An 18,089-nucleotide genomic window follows, 5' to 3' on the forward strand; every position below is an offset into this window, starting at 1 on the left:
AGAATGTAAATTAAAATAAAAAGAGTATATAAGGTGAAAAAAAAAAAATATGCATAACTGGATTTAAGTAAATTTATTAAAATATAAATTAAAAAAATTAATATTATAAAAACGTATAATTAATTTCAATAACTGAATTTATAATAAAAATATGCTCGTTCAATAAGGAAAATTTATTAAAATTTAATTATTTTAAATTATAATTCTCCTTTTAAATTAAGGAAAATTATAATTATCTTTTTCCCAACAGGAAAAACAGAATCGCTTTTTGTTTCCCCTCCGTTAAAGGAAAGCATCGCCGGTGGCTTCAACTAAAATCTGCACACCGAAAAATCACAACGTTCTATTCTCCATAGTACCCTCCACTTTTCACTTAAATCACTCTCTTTACCACTGCACTTTTCCTTTAACTCAGGGTCCACATAGTCATTTCGCTACCAATTACCTCTACCCAGATATCTCTAGACGACACCGTTTCATCCACTCCCTCCCACCGTCGTGGCTTCACCTTCGCCAAATCCAGCTACATCGGCCACAGTCACAGATTCATTTCCTTTTTTGCCCCTCCCGGTGCTCCGAATTCCAATTCGCACCAACCGCAGCTCTATTTCGCTAAAAAACCGAATCCAGAAGCTTCAATTTTCGATCGTCGCGAAATGGATTCCTAAAACTTCTTCTTTTAGGGTTTTTTAGGATTGAAAGTTTTGATTCTTCTGGGAATGGCGGATCAAGGAGAAGACGAGGATTTAAAAATGGCGATTGGGATGAGCATGCAGGGCGCAGCGCCGGAGCCGAAGCGCAGCAAGCCTAGAGAAGCAGTTGCCGGGGTAGTTTCGGGATCGCCGGAGGATTCGCTGGAATCCAAGACCCGGCGGCGGGAGCTCATGGCGGCGGCTGCCGAGAAGCGTATGGTTGCGACCGCGAGGGTTTCGCCTTCGGCGCCGCCCGCAGTTAAAGGGGGAAGGAAGGGTGGTGAAGTTGGGAGGAAAGAGGAGGAGTTGCGTTTGAAAGGTGGGAACTTGAGTAAGGAGTTGTCTGTTGAAGAAGCTAATCAATTGTTTGTTATGTTGTTTGGGAGTGAAGTCTCAAAGGGCATTCTTGCACGGTGGTGCAACCAGGGAATAAGGTAGTTGCTGATGCTGATTATTGTTGTTGTTTTGTGTTGGTCTGTTTATTTTGAAAGAATATGTTAAGTCATTTTCATGCGGTTATTTTGGCTGAGGCATGCTTGATGTTTTAACATGGAGTTTTATTCAAAGGACTCAGGTTTATGATTTGAACTTAATAAGTGTCAACATATCTAATATGTCTATATTTATAATTTTGAATTATCTTTTAAATTATCTGAGGTATATGGATATGTTGCCTCGTGTAGGGTTCACCGAGAACTTGACTTTATAGTGACTCAACTCTCTAACATGTTCATGTGTTGAACCTCTGTCGAATGTTTTATTTTTTATGATGATGTAGTTGTAATGAATTCGTGAACCTTAAAATCCTCTGTTGTTGCTTTCTACCAGGAGTTGCAGTTTTTTTCTGGGTTTAAGGAAATGTTTTCTGTTTCCATTTTTTTGTTTTCACTAATAATTACAGAAATATCACCTTGTTTTCACTTTGTTTCCTGTTTTCAAATATTTGTTAAGGAAATTGTGCAACCTTTTGTGATTCACATTCCTGCTTGTGCTAATATTGCTGTTAATATTCTCCTGCTGTCTGTGTTCCTTTTTTGTATGTGATTGGAATCTTAGTTATTCTGGCTAGGACATAATGCGCATTCATTGTAAATTTATGCAAATGCTATTGTTTGTTTGTTCTGAATCAGGATGTGTGTATATTCCTTGTTTGTTTGTGATTGGGGAGCGAGCTCAGTCTGAATTGTTACTTATACAATCTTAAAAAGTCCCATGACGTAACTGCTATGCCCTTGCTAATATTATATAGCAAACGTGGTTATTCTGGCATTTGAAATTGCAACATATTCCAATAAATAAATAAAAGTATTGGTACCATTTAATTTCAAAATAATGCGTTCTCCTGGTACTGAAGCATATAGTGGTTTCATATGTTTTTATATATATATGTATATGCTTTAATATTTCTACAGTGAATGTAGATAAGTTATTTACATTCACTCCCAAAACGACGTCGTTTTGAGTTGAAAAATTAAAAAATGTAATGAAAAATACTATTATAACCCTAAAATAAATTATAATTACAAAAATACTTTGATTTCCGTCCCAAAACGACGGGCTTAATGTAGATAACTTATCGACATTGACTGCAAAAAAAACGAACCCATATATATATATATATAAGGATATGTTATTCTACCTACCATTTTTTCTGCCTACCTTTGCCTACCACCCTCAAACACCGTTAGATCAGAATCTCAAGAAGAGAGAGAAAGATAAATATTAGTTAAGATTCTGATCTAATGTTGTTTGAGGGTGGTAGGCAAAGGTAGGCAGAAAAAATGGTAGGTAGAATAACCTATCCCATATACATATATATATATATATATATATGTATATGGGATAGGTTATTGTGCCTACTCCCTTTTTGCCTACTTTTACCTACCCCTCTCAACATCGTTGGATTACAATCTCATCTAACGGTTCAGATTCAAAAGTTAAATAAAACCTTTTTACTCTTTTTTTCTCTCTCTCTAACTCCACTCTTCTTCCCCCCCTTTCTCTGTCTCCACCCTTATTCTCTCCTCCCTTGCTTGCGATGAAGAAGACGTACTTGCAAATATCTCTCCCACTGGAAACCAGATACGTTGCTAAGAAACAAAATCCATGGTAGAATTCATGCCTTAACATCCACAAATTAAAAAAAAAAAAAGAAACCAAAATATTAAAAAGAACTACGATGCAAGCAAGAACAAATAATACGACATCATCTTTTTCTTTGTTAAAAAAACCAGGAATGACAAATATTATTAAAGATTCGAAAGCTGCAAACACCAAAGTATTCGTGCATAAACTCAAAATTAAGTATCTAATATTATCATCCTCGAAGAAAAGAAGAAGAAAATACAAATTTCTACAGTACTCTGCTTTTGTTACCCTTAGAAGAAAATAAGCCATAATTTAGGGCGTTGAATAATTAGGGTTGTTTGTGTTGAAACAATGGTAAATAAAATCAGATCGAATCGTTTAACACTACGTTTGTTAGATCACATTTGGAATGAGAGAGGGATAGTCTATTTAATGGAATCAAAAAGCCCTTTCCCATCTCTATTGGTTTAGGTTTCAGCGAGGCCTAGATTCTGCACAAAGATGGGATCAATCATCAGTCATCGACAAGCAACACCGCCGTAAAAAGGCAACAAAATCAAAAATCCAAATATACAGAAACCACCCTAAGATGGGAAAAGGACAAAGTTATCAATTTCATTCTGAGACGGAACGTGCTACATGAACCCTAACATGCTCTGGCAAATTCTATCACTTTAATTTATATACTCCAATTAACTTGTTCTTTTCCAATTCAGCCCTTCTCAGAATGCAAGTGCATGGACAAAGGATGAAGAATATTTTCGTAATCGTAAAATGTAGACTTGCGCGTCTTCTTCATCGCACACAAGCGAGGAGAGAGAAAGGGTGGAGTTAGAGAGAGAGAAAGAGCAGAGTTAGAGAGAGAAAAAAAAGAGTAAAAGGGTTTTATTTATCTTTTGAATCTGAACCGTTGGGATTGTAATCCAACGATGTTGAGAGAAGTAGGTAAAGGTAGGCAAAATGGGAGTAGGCACAATAACCTATCCCTATATATATATATGGAGTAGGATATTCTTACACCGGTGTAAGAGTTAGAAGTCTTACATTCAATCTTGACCATTGATCCACTTGTATCCAATGGCTCACATTACCAAAAAAATTGAGCCCTTAGATATAAGTGAAATCAACAGACAAGATTGAGAGTGTAACTTACACTGGTGTTGTAACATCCCGAGCGTTGACGAGGGCGGGGAGTGATTGCCGGTGCAAAAAGGCATGGACAAGGAACGACTCCTGACAGGCTTCCAGCGGGAGGTTACATGAATGAATGAATCGAATCGACACTCGAAAGAGAGGGATTCCAAAGACTGTGCAGGTATGAGACTGCACAGTTTGGGATAGCTTATAAGAATTAATTTGTACTACCTTTACAAACAAGATGCATCTACTTTTTGGTAATCCGGATCCGAAGAACTCCATAGTTAAGCGTGCTTGACTTGGGGCAATTATGGGATGGGTGACCTCCTGGGAAGTTTTCTCGGGAAGTGTGCGAGTGAGGAAAAAGCACGCTGAAAAGTCTCGTGTTAGTATGTGGGGATAGTCGTTGATTCTTGAAGCGGTCAGGCGTTACAGGTGTAAAATGATCCTGACTCTCTCTCTCTCTATATATATATATATATATATATATGGGAAACATATTTCTCTGGCAACTTGAGATAAGTTTATCTCCGGCCACCCCAAACTACGTCATTTTATTTATTTATTTCTTTATATTATTTGATTCACCTTTGAATGGTTATGATTCTTTTTTTCTCTCTCTTCCTTTATCACCGTTGATTCATCTTTGTACCGTTTTGATTTAGAAGCCGGAGATAAAATTATCTCAAGCAACTTGAGAAATGATAAGCACTATATGTATCAGGATAATGCTGCTCATCAGTGATTGCTTGATGGAATTAGTTTATTAAATAGTTGACTGATGAAAGGCAGGTTCTCTCTTTACGTACACCTGTCGTTGCTGTACGTAAAGTGGTGGCTGCAGAAATGATTTTACATATATATATATATATATATATATATGAGGTAGGATCCTTTGACACCAGTGTCAAATTTTAAATTTGACACCTTATTTGAGAGCCATTAGATAAAAAAAAATCAATGGTGTCACATGTTTACAAATCAGAGCCATTGATTTTTTCTGATCTAATGGCTCTCAGATGAGGTGTCAAATTTGAAGCCTCTCTCTCTCTCTCTCTATATATATATATAGAGAGAGAGAGGTAGGATCCTTTGACACCGGTGTCAAATTTGAAGCCTCTCTCTCTCTCTCTCTATATATATATATAGAGAGAGAAGTAGGATCCCTTGACACCGGTGTCAAATTTGAAGTTTGACACCTCATCTGAGAACCGTTAGATCAAAAAAGATCAATGGTGTCACATGCTTACAAATCAGAGTCGTTGATCTTTTTTGATCTAATGGCTCTCAGAAGAGGTGTCAAACTTCAAATTTGACATCGGTGTCAAAGGATCCTGCCTCATATATATATATATATGGAGAGAGATTTTTTGACTCTAGAGTAAGACTTACAACTCTTACTCTCCATCTCAACCATTGATTTCCGTCCATCTAACTGTTATTATTTATTTGATTAATTGTTATAGATAACCGTTAGATGGACGGAAATCAACGGTTGAGATGAGGAGTAAGAGTTATAAGTTTTACTCTAGAGTCAAAAGATCCCTCCCCTATATATATATATATATATATATATATATATATATATATGACTTGACATTTAGAGTCTTGGTGATCATTCAAAAAATAAATATGGAAAAGAGTTAACTAAGTAATAGGAATGTAGTAAAAGTAGAACTGCAAAAGTAAGCATCTTTTAGAAGATGATTGTTTACGTTCTTATTACTTATTGTGTCTCTGAATTTTATGATTTGATATGTGATTTACAATTCACAATTAAAAAATTAGAATGGCGATTCACCATATGAACAACTATTTCATCACCTTGACAGAATTTTCTTCTCTCATTGTCATAATAAAAATATCTCTAACTGTGTAATTTTCGCTGCTCATCAGTGATTGCTTGATGGAATTAGTTTATTAAATAGTTGACTGATGAAAGGCAGGTTCTCCCTGCCTGTGTGTGTTTGCATAATAGTAAAGACTGAACAAAGTTGCTGATAAAAAGCAGGAAGAAAAATAATGAAAGACATTTTAAAATGCAGCATTTCTCTTTAATGTAATCGTTTTTTCATGGAGTAGAGTAGCAAAATTCCTTGTTATACGAGGTAATTATGTTCACTTGATGCTATAGAACTTCTTAATTATATTGCAAAGTCTTGTACGTACTTTCATTGCTTAGTATTATATATTTGTTATTTGGAGACTGTTTTGAGTTTTTGTGGAGGTCTGTTGAATATTATTATTGGCATAAGCTTGTCCTATATTAGATGAATAACTTTTCTTTATTTAGCAACTTTTGCTTCTGTGCATCTTATCCAGTTTGACCTTTCTGCTGTGAAACTAATGCTATGCTACACGTTTTCCATTTTGAAGCATGATTTATGAATGGATTAATTTCATTCGCTGAAAAACCATACTTATGAAGAAAGTCATAAATATGTGTCTTTAACTCTTCATCTAAATGTAAAGGTGTTTTGACTTTTGAATTATTTGTTTCTTATACTTCTAAATTCAAATAAGATTAAGTTCTTGCTTTTTGTTGCTAATACTATGAAAACTTCCTTATAGGTTTAGCTCTGATACTGTAACATCAATGGGCCTAGTGCAGCATGAAGGCGGCCCCTGTGGAGTTTTGGCAGCTATCCAAGTAATGGCTCCATTTCCAATCTTGCTTAGGAACTTGTGACATGCTGTCCGTTTTTCAAATCCGTTCAAAAAAGTCCCTATTTCAAACAATGCAAAATTTGGTTCTTATATTTTCGCTCCAATTAGGGACCTTCTGGAGAGAAAGCCCAGCTAACAGTGACCATAAAAGTCCTTAAACTGTTGGGCCTGTTTTCAACTTTTTTGAACTATAAGGACTAAATTGAATTTTGAGTGAAACTAAAGGCACTAAATGAGTACTTTAACCTATAAATATTAGCAACTGGCAGTGCAGTAAATGTATTTCGTGTCTTCTTTTTATGTTTTCCCATGCATATGCTATAAGTAAAACGAATTTAATGATGTCTTTTTATGCTCATTCTTTGTTTTCAACTTTTTTTGCTATTGTAGTGTTGAATTTGTTGACTCAGTGAATAAAATATTATAGTTTTGTAACCTGTGTGTTCGTGGGTGGGCAAGTAGTGAGACATGTCCATTTGTTATTTTTATTTCCATTTCATTTAATTCTTCTACTGAAACACAATATAAGTTCCGGAAGCATGTTTTTTTGTTCTATGTTGAATTGTTGATTTCTGCTTGTGTTTTCCTTTAACTTTTCAGGCATTTGTGCTCAAATACATTATTTTCTTCAGTGATGAGGTTAAAGATGCATCACACATGCCACAGAATCGGGGTTTGGGTGCGTTGTTTAAAAGTCAATCTGTTCCATCATCTAATTTTTCTTCACTCACTGAAGGTGTTAAAGTAAGGTGATTAACTTATTCCTGATCAGTCATTTGTGCTTAGCTAGGTAAAATTCATTATAATAAAATTATAGAGTCGCATTTCTTGTTTTTTGTACTTCATCCTATTAATTTCTTTGATCTCCAACACGTTTTTCTCGTGTATCATCAACAAGAATATTGATTTGATTCAATTCGGTAACCTTTTTCTTTATGTGACATAATTTAGTCTTCCTTTAATTTTGTTTTGCTTTTATATTTTTTAATCTGTATTGTGTTCTTTGTTAATTAATTCTGTTTCATTTACAGTAGACAGTACAGTACTAGTTATTCATTTGACAACATTGAGTCAGGACTTAATCTATTCATCAAAATATTGTTCTTGCCACACATTGGTTAGAGAAAAAGTCTTTGCCAATGCAGCAGTCTGGAATCATGTTAATTATGTATCCCTAATAATATTGGATGGAATGGGATGAAATAGATTCCATCAGGTTCCATTCCTTTCCATCCTATTTTAAACAATCCAAATAAAACCACTCCCCGTTAAACCCGACTAGCGAGTGTGGAGTGGAGGAAATCCTTGTACGCAGCCTTACCCTTGCATAATTGCAAAGAGGCTGTTTCCTGGATTCGAACCCATGACTTTTCAGTCATGAAGGAACAATTTTACCACTGCTCCGGTTCGCCCCCTTCAATTTTAAACAATCCAAATAATGGCAACTAATTCCATTCAATTTCATTTCCCTCCATTCCATCCCTTTCCATAATCCAAACATAGCCTAAAGATATTTGACCATGAAGATCGCTAATGTGATCATTTTGTCCCAACATATATGGATGTTGATTCTATTGTAGAAGGTTTTCTTTTCATTGTGCTCTTTCATGGTAGAATGCATTTTGTTAGCGTCCTTGAAGATCATTATTGCTGACTATGTTAGGAAAATTATTATTTGGGAATTCTTGGCAGAAATATTTCCAATTTAGGAACAATTAACCCAAAAAGTGGTTTATAAAGTTTCAAAAGAGTGGTTAATGGGTTAACCATATATTGACTTTATCAATCACTTATTTAATTATTCCTAAACTAGAAATGTTTTTCCCTCAGAATTCCTAAACTGTAAATCTTCCTTTACTTTATCTATGAAGCATTGAAATGGAATGGTTAACAATTGGTATAATGATGATGGGCCTCTCAAATCATATGGTAAGGTCTACACACGCAAGGCCCAAAAAGGAAGAGCTGAAGACAAAAAGGATTCAGTTAGAGGAGGGGAAAGTGGCAGGCTATCAATGGAGAGGGTGAAATTGGAGAGAGAGACTGTGAAGGCAGAGGGGATATTAAGCAGTTAGGGAGTATGGATGTGGGTGTGAAGAATATTGGAGAGTAGTGAGGTAGTGAGAGAGTGACTGCAAGGTGTAGTCCTCTGAGAGTTCTTCTTCAGTTGGGTATTCATGGAGAGGAGTGAGTCAGTATAGTGGAGTCTTTCAATCCCTGTCAATTTACGTTTACTGTATTGAGTTGTATCACTGATGAAGTGTATGACCATTATCAATAAAATCCTTTTCTGAATTGTGATTGTTGCTTGATTTTCGTATTACTGTAATACATTTTCTTGGGAAATTCTTGGTGCCAACAAATGACCTGTGTAGCAAGCATAACATGCATATTAACTTTTGGTGTGCATCCAAATAAATTTTCTTTCCCTTCTATTTCATCCATTTACCATGGTTATTGAGCAGTGGTGGCGTACACAGTCCTAGCTAAGTTATGTGAGTTTTATTTGCCTGTTTTTATTTATTTATTTTTAAATGTTGAATTTAGTATAAACATGAGATATTGGGTTTCTCATGGGTTAATAAAAGCTTAACAGCTACTTCTCATTTCTTTTTTATTGAATGGTGAAATTTCACGTTTTGTGGTTGTGGAGTTCATTTGGTTATTAGTAATTTCACATGTCTATGAACTTTGTTCCTGTCCAATGTCCTTCTATGTCCTTCACAAGTCTTTAATGTTGGCTGGTGTATTCTTTCATGGTTGTTCACATGCTATGGTCATGATATATTTCTTTTATATGATTTCTTGGCAGAGCACTTGTAAGAAGTATGGGCGAAATTTTATTTTCATGTGGAAGTAATAGAAGGGCTGTTATTGCAACTTTGAGCATTCCAGGGAATGACATTCAGCTTTTTGAAGGAATTTCAGAGGATGAGGTACCTGGTTATTGTACTGATATTGGTTATTTGTGCAGGATCTTGTTGGCAATAGATTGAATTGAATTTCCTATCTTGTTATTGTGGTCTACTACTGCGATTCTGCTTTGATATTCTTATCTGCCAAGCCATGTCTTGTCCAATTAACAGGCTTTTGCAAGATCACTTAAAGGTCTTTCGATTGAATCAGCCTTGGATCTGCAGAAAGTTCTTAGAGTTGAAACATACACATCACCAGCAACTGCATTGCAGAGGCTTGAAGCAATTATTCCCTTATTCCAAAGTCGTTTGGGGGCATTGCTTTTCCTAATCTCTGGTTTACTTTCTCGGGGACTGGTATGTTTGCCTACTTCATATTGCATTTTCCAGTCTCTGAGTTCGCTCTGTCTTTAAAGTAAGAGATGTTAGGCCTTTTGTTTCCTCTATTTTCTTTTGCTTAATATATGTTAGGCATTTTACCTACGAAGTGAACTACTTGTGACTGAATATGCAATGTCTTTCTGCATGAATTTTAGAATTTCACCTGATGACTTGAATAACTAGATTATTAGGTTTTATTTTGTGCTTTTAATTGCTCTAGGAGTATTTCTGTAATTGCCAAGAGTAAGTATATATCTATTTCAAGAATGGGTGACCCGGACAACTCAAAAAACAGTGGCAGCGTGATTTAGTTCTCTCCTGCTTTTCTGGTTGTCTAGGTCATTTGGATCATCAAGTGCAATGTATTTGTGCTGTTGTGGCTTGAATTGGCTTAAGTATTTTTGCAGGGTACCTTGATGTCATTCCCCACCCATGCCCCTCACCCCATTTCATGCTCCGTAGTTTTTCGGGACCTAGGATATGGTCCTGAGCTCCTGGAGCTACCTTGATAGGAAACGATTTCTATCCAGATAAGAGAGACAATTTTATTGATGAGGACAATGGAAAAGATAAAAAAAACAAGAGCAGAATGCTCTGCAACTATGGGGGGAACCCCCAAGCTCAAGTTATAAGCTTAAGAAACAGAAAACTGATCCCACGTGAACTACTCCCTCCTTACAGCAGGTCCACCTTCTCTCTTGTCTTACTAACTCCCATACACCAGGCCTCCCAAATAGCTAATTCATACATTCCTCAATCCTCACTCTCTAACCAGCTCTAGGCCTACGAGAATATACTTGTAGGATCTTGGATCTGGGCTCAACAACTTGAGGAACATTTGGGTTCTCAATCCCATCATACCTGCACCCAAGGTGGTCCGAAAGTGTTGGGTGCTCAATGATTGATTTGTGCCAAAGGTCTTTCTTTCTCCTTTCAGGTTTGCTTAAATATAATCCAAAGACGTTCATGTTTGATTCTCTGGTTGGTTTGTTAAATTTTCCAAAGATGCAGTTTTATTTTGACCAGAAATGAGCTATTTCCAGGGTGTGGACAATAGTTATGACAGTACTTTATGGTTTGATAAGCTTGAGGGAAAATTCAGAGTTAGGGTTTTTCTGGCAAATAAAATTTTTAACAATGTCTGGTCTCTAGTCAAGAAACTCTTTTGGAAAAGCTCGCCAGGCCAAAAGGCCTATTCTATAAGGATCCTGTTGAAATCATGGGGATTGGATGGAAAAGAGAAAAGAAAGTATATATTTTACTAATTGGACGCTGAATGATTGTGATTTTGAGATGTTAAAACACTAGCTTAATACTTCTATTTATTCTAAAACAATATGGAGATTGAAAATTCTACCTTATAAACAGAAAAGAAATAGTGTTCCATATTTTGGAATCTCTGTAGCCGAAGGCACCATGGACATAGGACATGGTCATGATGGATGGTATTGCTTTGATACCATGTTAAAATTATCGGTATTGGATGGAAAATAAAAAAGAGGGAATATATTTTATTTTACTTATAGGACTCTAAATCATTGTGATGTTGCGATAAAAAATCACTGATATTATCAGCCTAGTTAAACTAATATTGTAGGTCACTTACAATTGTAATACAATTAGCACATGCTTTGCCCAATAACATTCCTAACATATAATAAGACTCCTAAAACAATGATAATCTTAATATTGTAACAGATTCATCTATAGTTTTTAAGGATTTAGATCTTCAGGATACCAAAAATTCAAGATCCAACATAACTACCAAACTTTGATTCAAAATAGCACAAAACCTGTGTCCAATTACAGCCTCTTACTAGTAACTGGGATACCAAAATATCCGGGAATTTGGAAATGAAAAAGAAACTGGATGACAATGTTTTTTTCTCTGAAGTTTACCTTAGCTTGTGTGCTTGATGATTGGCATCAAGCTAGATCCAAAATTTGTATGCCCATACGTAATCTTCTCTAAATTTTGAGCTGATGTTGCAAGTTTTTGTAGTTCAAAGCTGTGTAGAGCAATGGAGCAATTGTTACCGGTATCTATGCCTTTAAACTTTTGATTTCTATTTCTAAGATATTTTTATAAAATTTAGGCCTGTCACTTTCTATGCTCCTTAAATGTTGGGGAATACAATTGTAAATTAGACTTTTTTTAATTCCAAAGGGTAAATGTGAATTTGCTTTGGTTGTTATTATGCTTTAAAAAAAGTTCTCAAAGTTAATATACGCAATATTTTGCTTTCCTCTAGGACTTGGTTCAAAGTGACAGGGATGATCCCAGCCAGCCACTGGTTACTGCTCCTTTTGGGCATGCCTCCCAGGTATGTACTCAGATATAATTGGAAAATGCTGCTATCCTTTTAACTGCTGCTCGCTTTAAATTATATTCTAGAATATGAGATTGACTTTCTACGGATCTTGTGGTGCAGGAGATTGTAAACCTACTGCTCTGTGGGCAGGCTGTTCCTAATGTGTTTGACGGAAGGATGGATTTAGGTGGAGGAATGTTTCTGAAAGGTATATCACGAGATGTGGAAGTTGGATTTCTCACCTTGCTAGAATCTCTGAATTTCTGCAAGGTTGGTCAGTTTCTGAAATCCCCAAAGTGGCCTATATGGGTTGTTGGAAGTGAATCCCATTACACAGTACTGTTTGCTCTGGACCCCAGCGTTCAAAATGAGAATGAACTGGAAGGAAGGGAAACACAGATTCGCAAAGCTTTTGATGCACGTGATCAGAGCGGAGGCGGTGGTTTCATTAGTGTGGAAGGGTTCCATCAAGTCCTCAGAGAAACAAATATCAAACTTCCACCAGAGAAGCTAGAGCACCTTTGCTGTGCAGGGTTCATTGTATGGAGTGAATTCTGGCAAGTAATTTTGGATCTAGACAAAAGCTTGGGAGGTTTGAAGGATTCATCAGGATTGATGGGTAAGAAGGTTTTCGATCTTTACCATTTTAATGGGATTGCTAAATCAGATCTAAATGGCACTCAAGTAAATTCTGAGGGTGAAACTCCACCGCAAAGACCCCGGCTCACAAAATTGAGAGTTTCAGTTCCCCCAAGGTGGACGCCTGAGGAATTTATGGCTGATGTAAAAGTTTCCTCTGCTGCTAGTACAAGTGAGTCTGCTGGGAAGGACACTGAAGTATCTAAACCAGAGCCTCCTCAGCATGCACCTTTGGTGGACTGCATAAGAACACGCTGGGCCCGTGCTGTCTGCTGCTGGTCAGGGGATCCTCCAAGTATAGTCTGAGAGACTTTATTTGGAGTCATTGGTTATGCTTTGTGACTTTAACAGGGACAACATAATTGGTTCAGCAATGCCAAGAGAAAAGGAGATTAAGTTGTCATGTTTTAATTTGACATAGTACCTCGAGGCACATGAATTTTCTCCAATATGTGCATATCCGTTATATAATGTGGATTAATGTATTTTCAACATTCTTTTCGATTTTGTCATGTCATTCGGAACGTACAAAGAAGAGTGATGTGATATTTATTGTCATGTCTCCTTGTAAAATCCATTTAAATGTATTGTTATCAATTAGGAAGAGTTATAGTTCTTGGAGGGGTTACTAATAAACGTGAAATCTGTTCTTTTTTTCAGAAATTGTTGTAATTATCGTGCTTGGCTTCTGAATATGTGAAAATGAATATCCCTCTCTCTCTATCTCTCTCTCCCCTTATGGTGATGGCATCTTTATTTTATGTGCGTAAACATCGTAAGCACGGTGTGCAGGAGTTTCTGTAACCTATTTTTCAGGGTTTAGGATTTGAAGTATATGTTTACTGAAAGTCATTCTAATATGTAATATCATGGAAGTAACGGATGGTGCAGTTATGCTTTGCTGCCAGTGTTCCACTCATTTATTATATCATCGTACAATGAATGATTAACTAAACAAGCAGAACAGCACCATGCAAGGGGTTGATCGTTCTTGTGAGAAATATGAATTCCACAAACATATTGCTCGAGACTTGAATCATTACATGCCCAAATTAGCTAGGATATATGATCTTCAAATCTTTTGGATATTCAGAGTCTAGATCTGGATGGTAGAGTATGAATCCCTTATTATTTTTTAGATTAGTGTCTCGCAGTGTGAAAAACAATTGTCATTTAAGTATTGCTGGCCTCTGTTTTTTATAACATGCAACTCATGGAACATAATACTGAGTTTACCGTGAAATATATACAACCGTAATGAACAATGTGCTTAATACATAATTAATACGTAACATTAGGCAAACTTACCCAAAAACATTAATTAAAAAAATCATACTTACAAATGATGATTTTATTTTATTTTTTTGTAAATGATGATTTTATTTTTTTGGGTCTTATGAAATGACATCAATATGACTAACTTGTTATTTCGAGGATGAAATTAACGTTAGGCAAATTATATATAATAAGCATAAGGATAAACATAAAAGGGAAATAGTTGTCTTATGTCACATAAGATAATTGTCTTATGTTGCACACTCATGAAATCTTGTGCTCATATTTTTTTTTTTTTTTTTTTAATAATTGTGGATCTCACAGCTTTGTTTCACCTACCTAAGATGTATCTTATGTAACATAAGATTAATAACTCCCATCATAAAAACTGAAAATGTAGCGATTACATATCTAAGTTAATCATATTTTGTTTTGTAATATAGGCAACCAAACTGTAGTATCTGATAACTTCAAAATGATGTTACAGTCAGAACTCAGAAGTGAATTTTGTTAGGGTTAGGGTTTGCTTCCATGAACTCCAATGTGGTTGTCATCTCCTCAATCCGTTGTTCTTCTTCATCTCAATGATGCGGAGGAGCATCCGTCATTATCTGAAGGCCACGGTATCTCCAGAAGCACAATGTCTTCACCGAACATTCTCTCTCTGGTCGATGAAGAAGGAGCCAGAGCTGGAATCGGCTCTCTCTCGCAACCGCCGGTGGGTGGTTAACAACCAGATCAAGAACATCATCCTACGGTACCCTAACGAAGAGATCCCGATCCAAGCCCTACAGAAGAAGTTCAAGACCCTCGATCTCCAAGGCAAAGCCCTCAACTGGGTCTCCAAGTACCCTTGCTGCTTCGAGGTTCACGAAGGTCTTTGCCGCCTCACCAAGCGCATGATGAACCTCGTTCACGAGGAACAATCCCTCAAGGACTCGCAGGAACCCGTCTTCGTTCGTCGATTGGCGAAGCTCTTGATGCTTTCCCTCAACAAGAGGCTCAACGTCCTCAAAATCAACGAATTGAAGCGCAATTTCGGGTTCCCTGATGATTATTTGATAAGAATTGTGCCAAAGTATCCCGATTTGTTCCGAATTGTGAATGAGAGTGGAAGGAGAAGTTCCATGGAGGTTGAGTTGGTGCATTGGGACCCTGATTTTGCAGTTTCTTCTGTTGAAGCTTCTGCACGGAAGCTCGGTACCAGGCCTTGCTTTTCGTGTTTTATGCCTTCCAGTTGGGTGAAATCGTGGGAGAGGTTTCGCGAATTCGATTCGATTCCTTATGTTTCGCCTTACTTGGATCCGAGAGGCTTGATGGAGGGATCGAAGGAGATGGAGAAGAGGAATGTGGGTTTGGTGCATGAGTTGTTGTCATTGACTCTTTGGAAGAAGGCCTCAATTGTGAAGTTGGGTCATTTTAGGAGGGAGTTTGTTTTGCCTGATAGGTTCAATGTCTTGTTGCTCAAGCATCCTGGTATATTCTATGTTTCCAATAAGTATCAGATTTACACGGTTCTTCTTAGAGAGGCATATGTTGGGTCCCAACTCGTGGATAAAGATCCTTTGGTGGTTGTGAAGGAGAAATTTGGGGAGCTGATGCAGGAGGGACTTCATGAGTACAATCAAAGGCGACGCCTCGTCAACCTGGACAAGATGAGAAAGAAAGGTGTTCCTTTGACTAGAGTAGATGAAATAAAGGGTAGAAGAAGAAGCCGTGAAATTTCAGATGCTGATGATGATGGAGATAATAAGCTGGGAGGGTTGCTTGACCCTGAAGAAAGAAAACGGTTTTATAAAGTTCTTTTTGACGATGATGCTTCATGAAATTTTGCCTAGGTGTATATATTGTGTATTTGATTTACATAATTTACGTTTCAACTCTACCCTCCCCCTTTCCAAAAGATGATTGCATAACACATTCCTCAAAAATGAACTAGGCTTGTCTGATGAAAGAGTTAGTAAGGCAGAATCAACATCTTCAACATCACCTTTAACCCAATTAGTAAGGCGGAATAATCTTGAATTTTTCATTCTCTGTAGATTGTGATGCTCAAAGCCTTCAATGGCCTGCACTCGTATTTATTAATTTGTTCTTTGTTGGAGGTTTAGAAATGTTAGGAGCAGATTAGTTGGGACTTGGTAGCAATTCAAGGTATCTGAGTTTTTCTGTGTTGCTATATTTCTTTTTTATGTTTTAGGCCAGGATATATTTATCAGGAGTATGTCACTTGGCTCTTTATCTAAGCTAATGTACCTATAAAAACAGGATAACAATTACCGATTATGATTAATGTCCCCAGTGACGAACTTAATGTAAAGATCCTAGTCTTGACCTGAATTATTTCCTGTATTAATTTCACATTATAAGAATCGCACACTGCTAGTGCCAATTTGTTAATCTTTCTTTCCCCTTTAAGTTGATTTTCTTGGTCCTCCCATGTCTTGCGTCAGTTTTGTAGCCTATGTGAAACTTGTTTGACATAATTAGCGTGTAATATCTTAAAACTCAGCCGTCTATAAAAAAAACAGTGGGGGCATTGAGGGGATTGCTCTCTGTCGAAACAAGGAAGTTCCAATTTCGGTATACACATAGAATGCAATGTGCTTATTCACGTTGTTATTGTTGTTAGAAATAATATTGTATTTTATTATTATTTTAGAAAGTTATTTGGGCTTGGCCTAATAGGTCATTTAACCTCTTTAAATAGATGACTCTTGTATAGTTCTATATACAATTGAATACAATACATTCATACATTTTAATTTGATATTAGAGCTCTTTGTTCTGAGAACTTTCACTTTCGCTAAAACTCTAAGTCCAGTGCTTAGGTGTTCTCTCTTTCCTCTACGCTATGCATTCATCTGACTTGTTTCTGCAACTGTTCACTTCATTGAAGTTACTATTTGCGCAGCATTGTTCATCGCGTCTGTACGATCAGTGGGTGCGTTGCTACTTGCTACTAAGCAATACCTACACACAATAAATTCTTATACGATCAGACATGTATTCTATATGGGTGGGGGTGGGGGTGAGGAAAACAGAAGCACCCGCGGAATAGTAGTGACCATGTCATTTAGGCATTGCACTGCTTCGAAGGAGAGTTCTCCTCATATTTCAAATCCCGAAGCATAATTTAAATTGAAGTAACAAAGCGAAAAATTAGGGATGTTCATCAACTGATCCATACCGATTCAAACTGTGGAAATCAAACCGAAAAATCGATAACCGAATAAACCGAAAAATCAAAAATTGAAAAAAAAATCGTAAATTTTAATTGGATTGGATCGGTTGATGAAAACCGATCCAATCCAAACCGATCCAATATATTAATTTCCATCTACCTACTTGGTCTTTTCCCACTCATAGCCCAAAAATTTCTAAACCCAAGACTCATTAACTCATCATCAACTAAACCCAAGAAAAAATTTAGTCACGTCTCATTAAGAAAATTTCATCTGTGTAGAGCTTCATATCTCATTGACAAAAAAAATTATAGTATTGTTTACTGATATTTTTGTATTTAAGATTTTTTTTTTTTACAAAACCAATATATACAAAAGATATTATTTGCACAATAATCATGAAACTAATTTTAAGATATTCAAAAAATCAAAAACCGATCCAATCCAAACCGAAAAAAATTGGATTGAATCGGATCGGATTTGAAAAAAAATACAAACCGAATGGATGATTATTACATGATCAAACCGAAGAAATTGAATCGGATGAGTTTTGCTTCCAAAACCGATCCAATCCAAACCGCGAACACCCCTACGAAAAATCATACACGAACAAACTCAAGAACTCAGAGGAAAGGTTTTCATGATGTGTGCATCACATAATAGTATTTGATAAAAGAGTAAAATGATAAAATGAGCAAATTAGCTTAATTTCAAATAGTGTTAAAGATGGATTTGGATGGGGAAAAATCACAGCAGTAATTGATAAGAAAAATGCATCGGGATCTAAGTGATAAAAGA

General features: G+C 36.4%; 2 protein-coding genes across 2 annotated transcripts; both read left to right on the top strand.

Annotated features, from left to right (window-relative positions):
* Positions 1–334: 334 nt before the first annotated feature.
* On the top strand, positions 335–13,540 carry LOC133288292 (uncharacterized). The gene is made up of 7 exons (XM_061486015.1): positions 335–1,126; positions 6,489–6,567; positions 7,185–7,333; positions 9,397–9,520; positions 9,671–9,856; positions 12,133–12,204; positions 12,313–13,540. Exons 1-7 carry the CDS (start codon positions 720–722, stop codon positions 13,135–13,137), a joined length of 1,842 nt encoding a protein of 613 aa, XP_061341999.1. The 5' UTR covers positions 335–719; the 3' UTR covers positions 13,138–13,540.
* Positions 13,541–14,541: 1,001 nt separating this feature from the next.
* LOC133288310 (protein WHAT'S THIS FACTOR 1 homolog, chloroplastic) lies at positions 14,542–16,659 on the top strand. Its single transcript, XM_061486041.1, has one exon. It carries the CDS (start codon positions 14,691–14,693, stop codon positions 15,930–15,932), a length of 1,242 nt encoding a protein of 413 aa, XP_061342025.1. The 5' UTR covers positions 14,542–14,690; the 3' UTR covers positions 15,933–16,659.
* The last annotated feature ends 1,430 nt before the right edge of the window (positions 16,660–18,089 follow it).

This window comes from Gastrolobium bilobum, unplaced genomic scaffold, assembly GCF_033153095.1.
Source record: "Gastrolobium bilobum isolate Gb01-03AN ecotype WA unplaced genomic scaffold, APGP_CSIRO_Gbil_v1 utg2831, whole genome shotgun sequence".
In the NCBI taxonomy this organism is placed as follows: Eukaryota; Viridiplantae; Streptophyta; class Magnoliopsida; order Fabales; family Fabaceae; genus Gastrolobium; species Gastrolobium bilobum.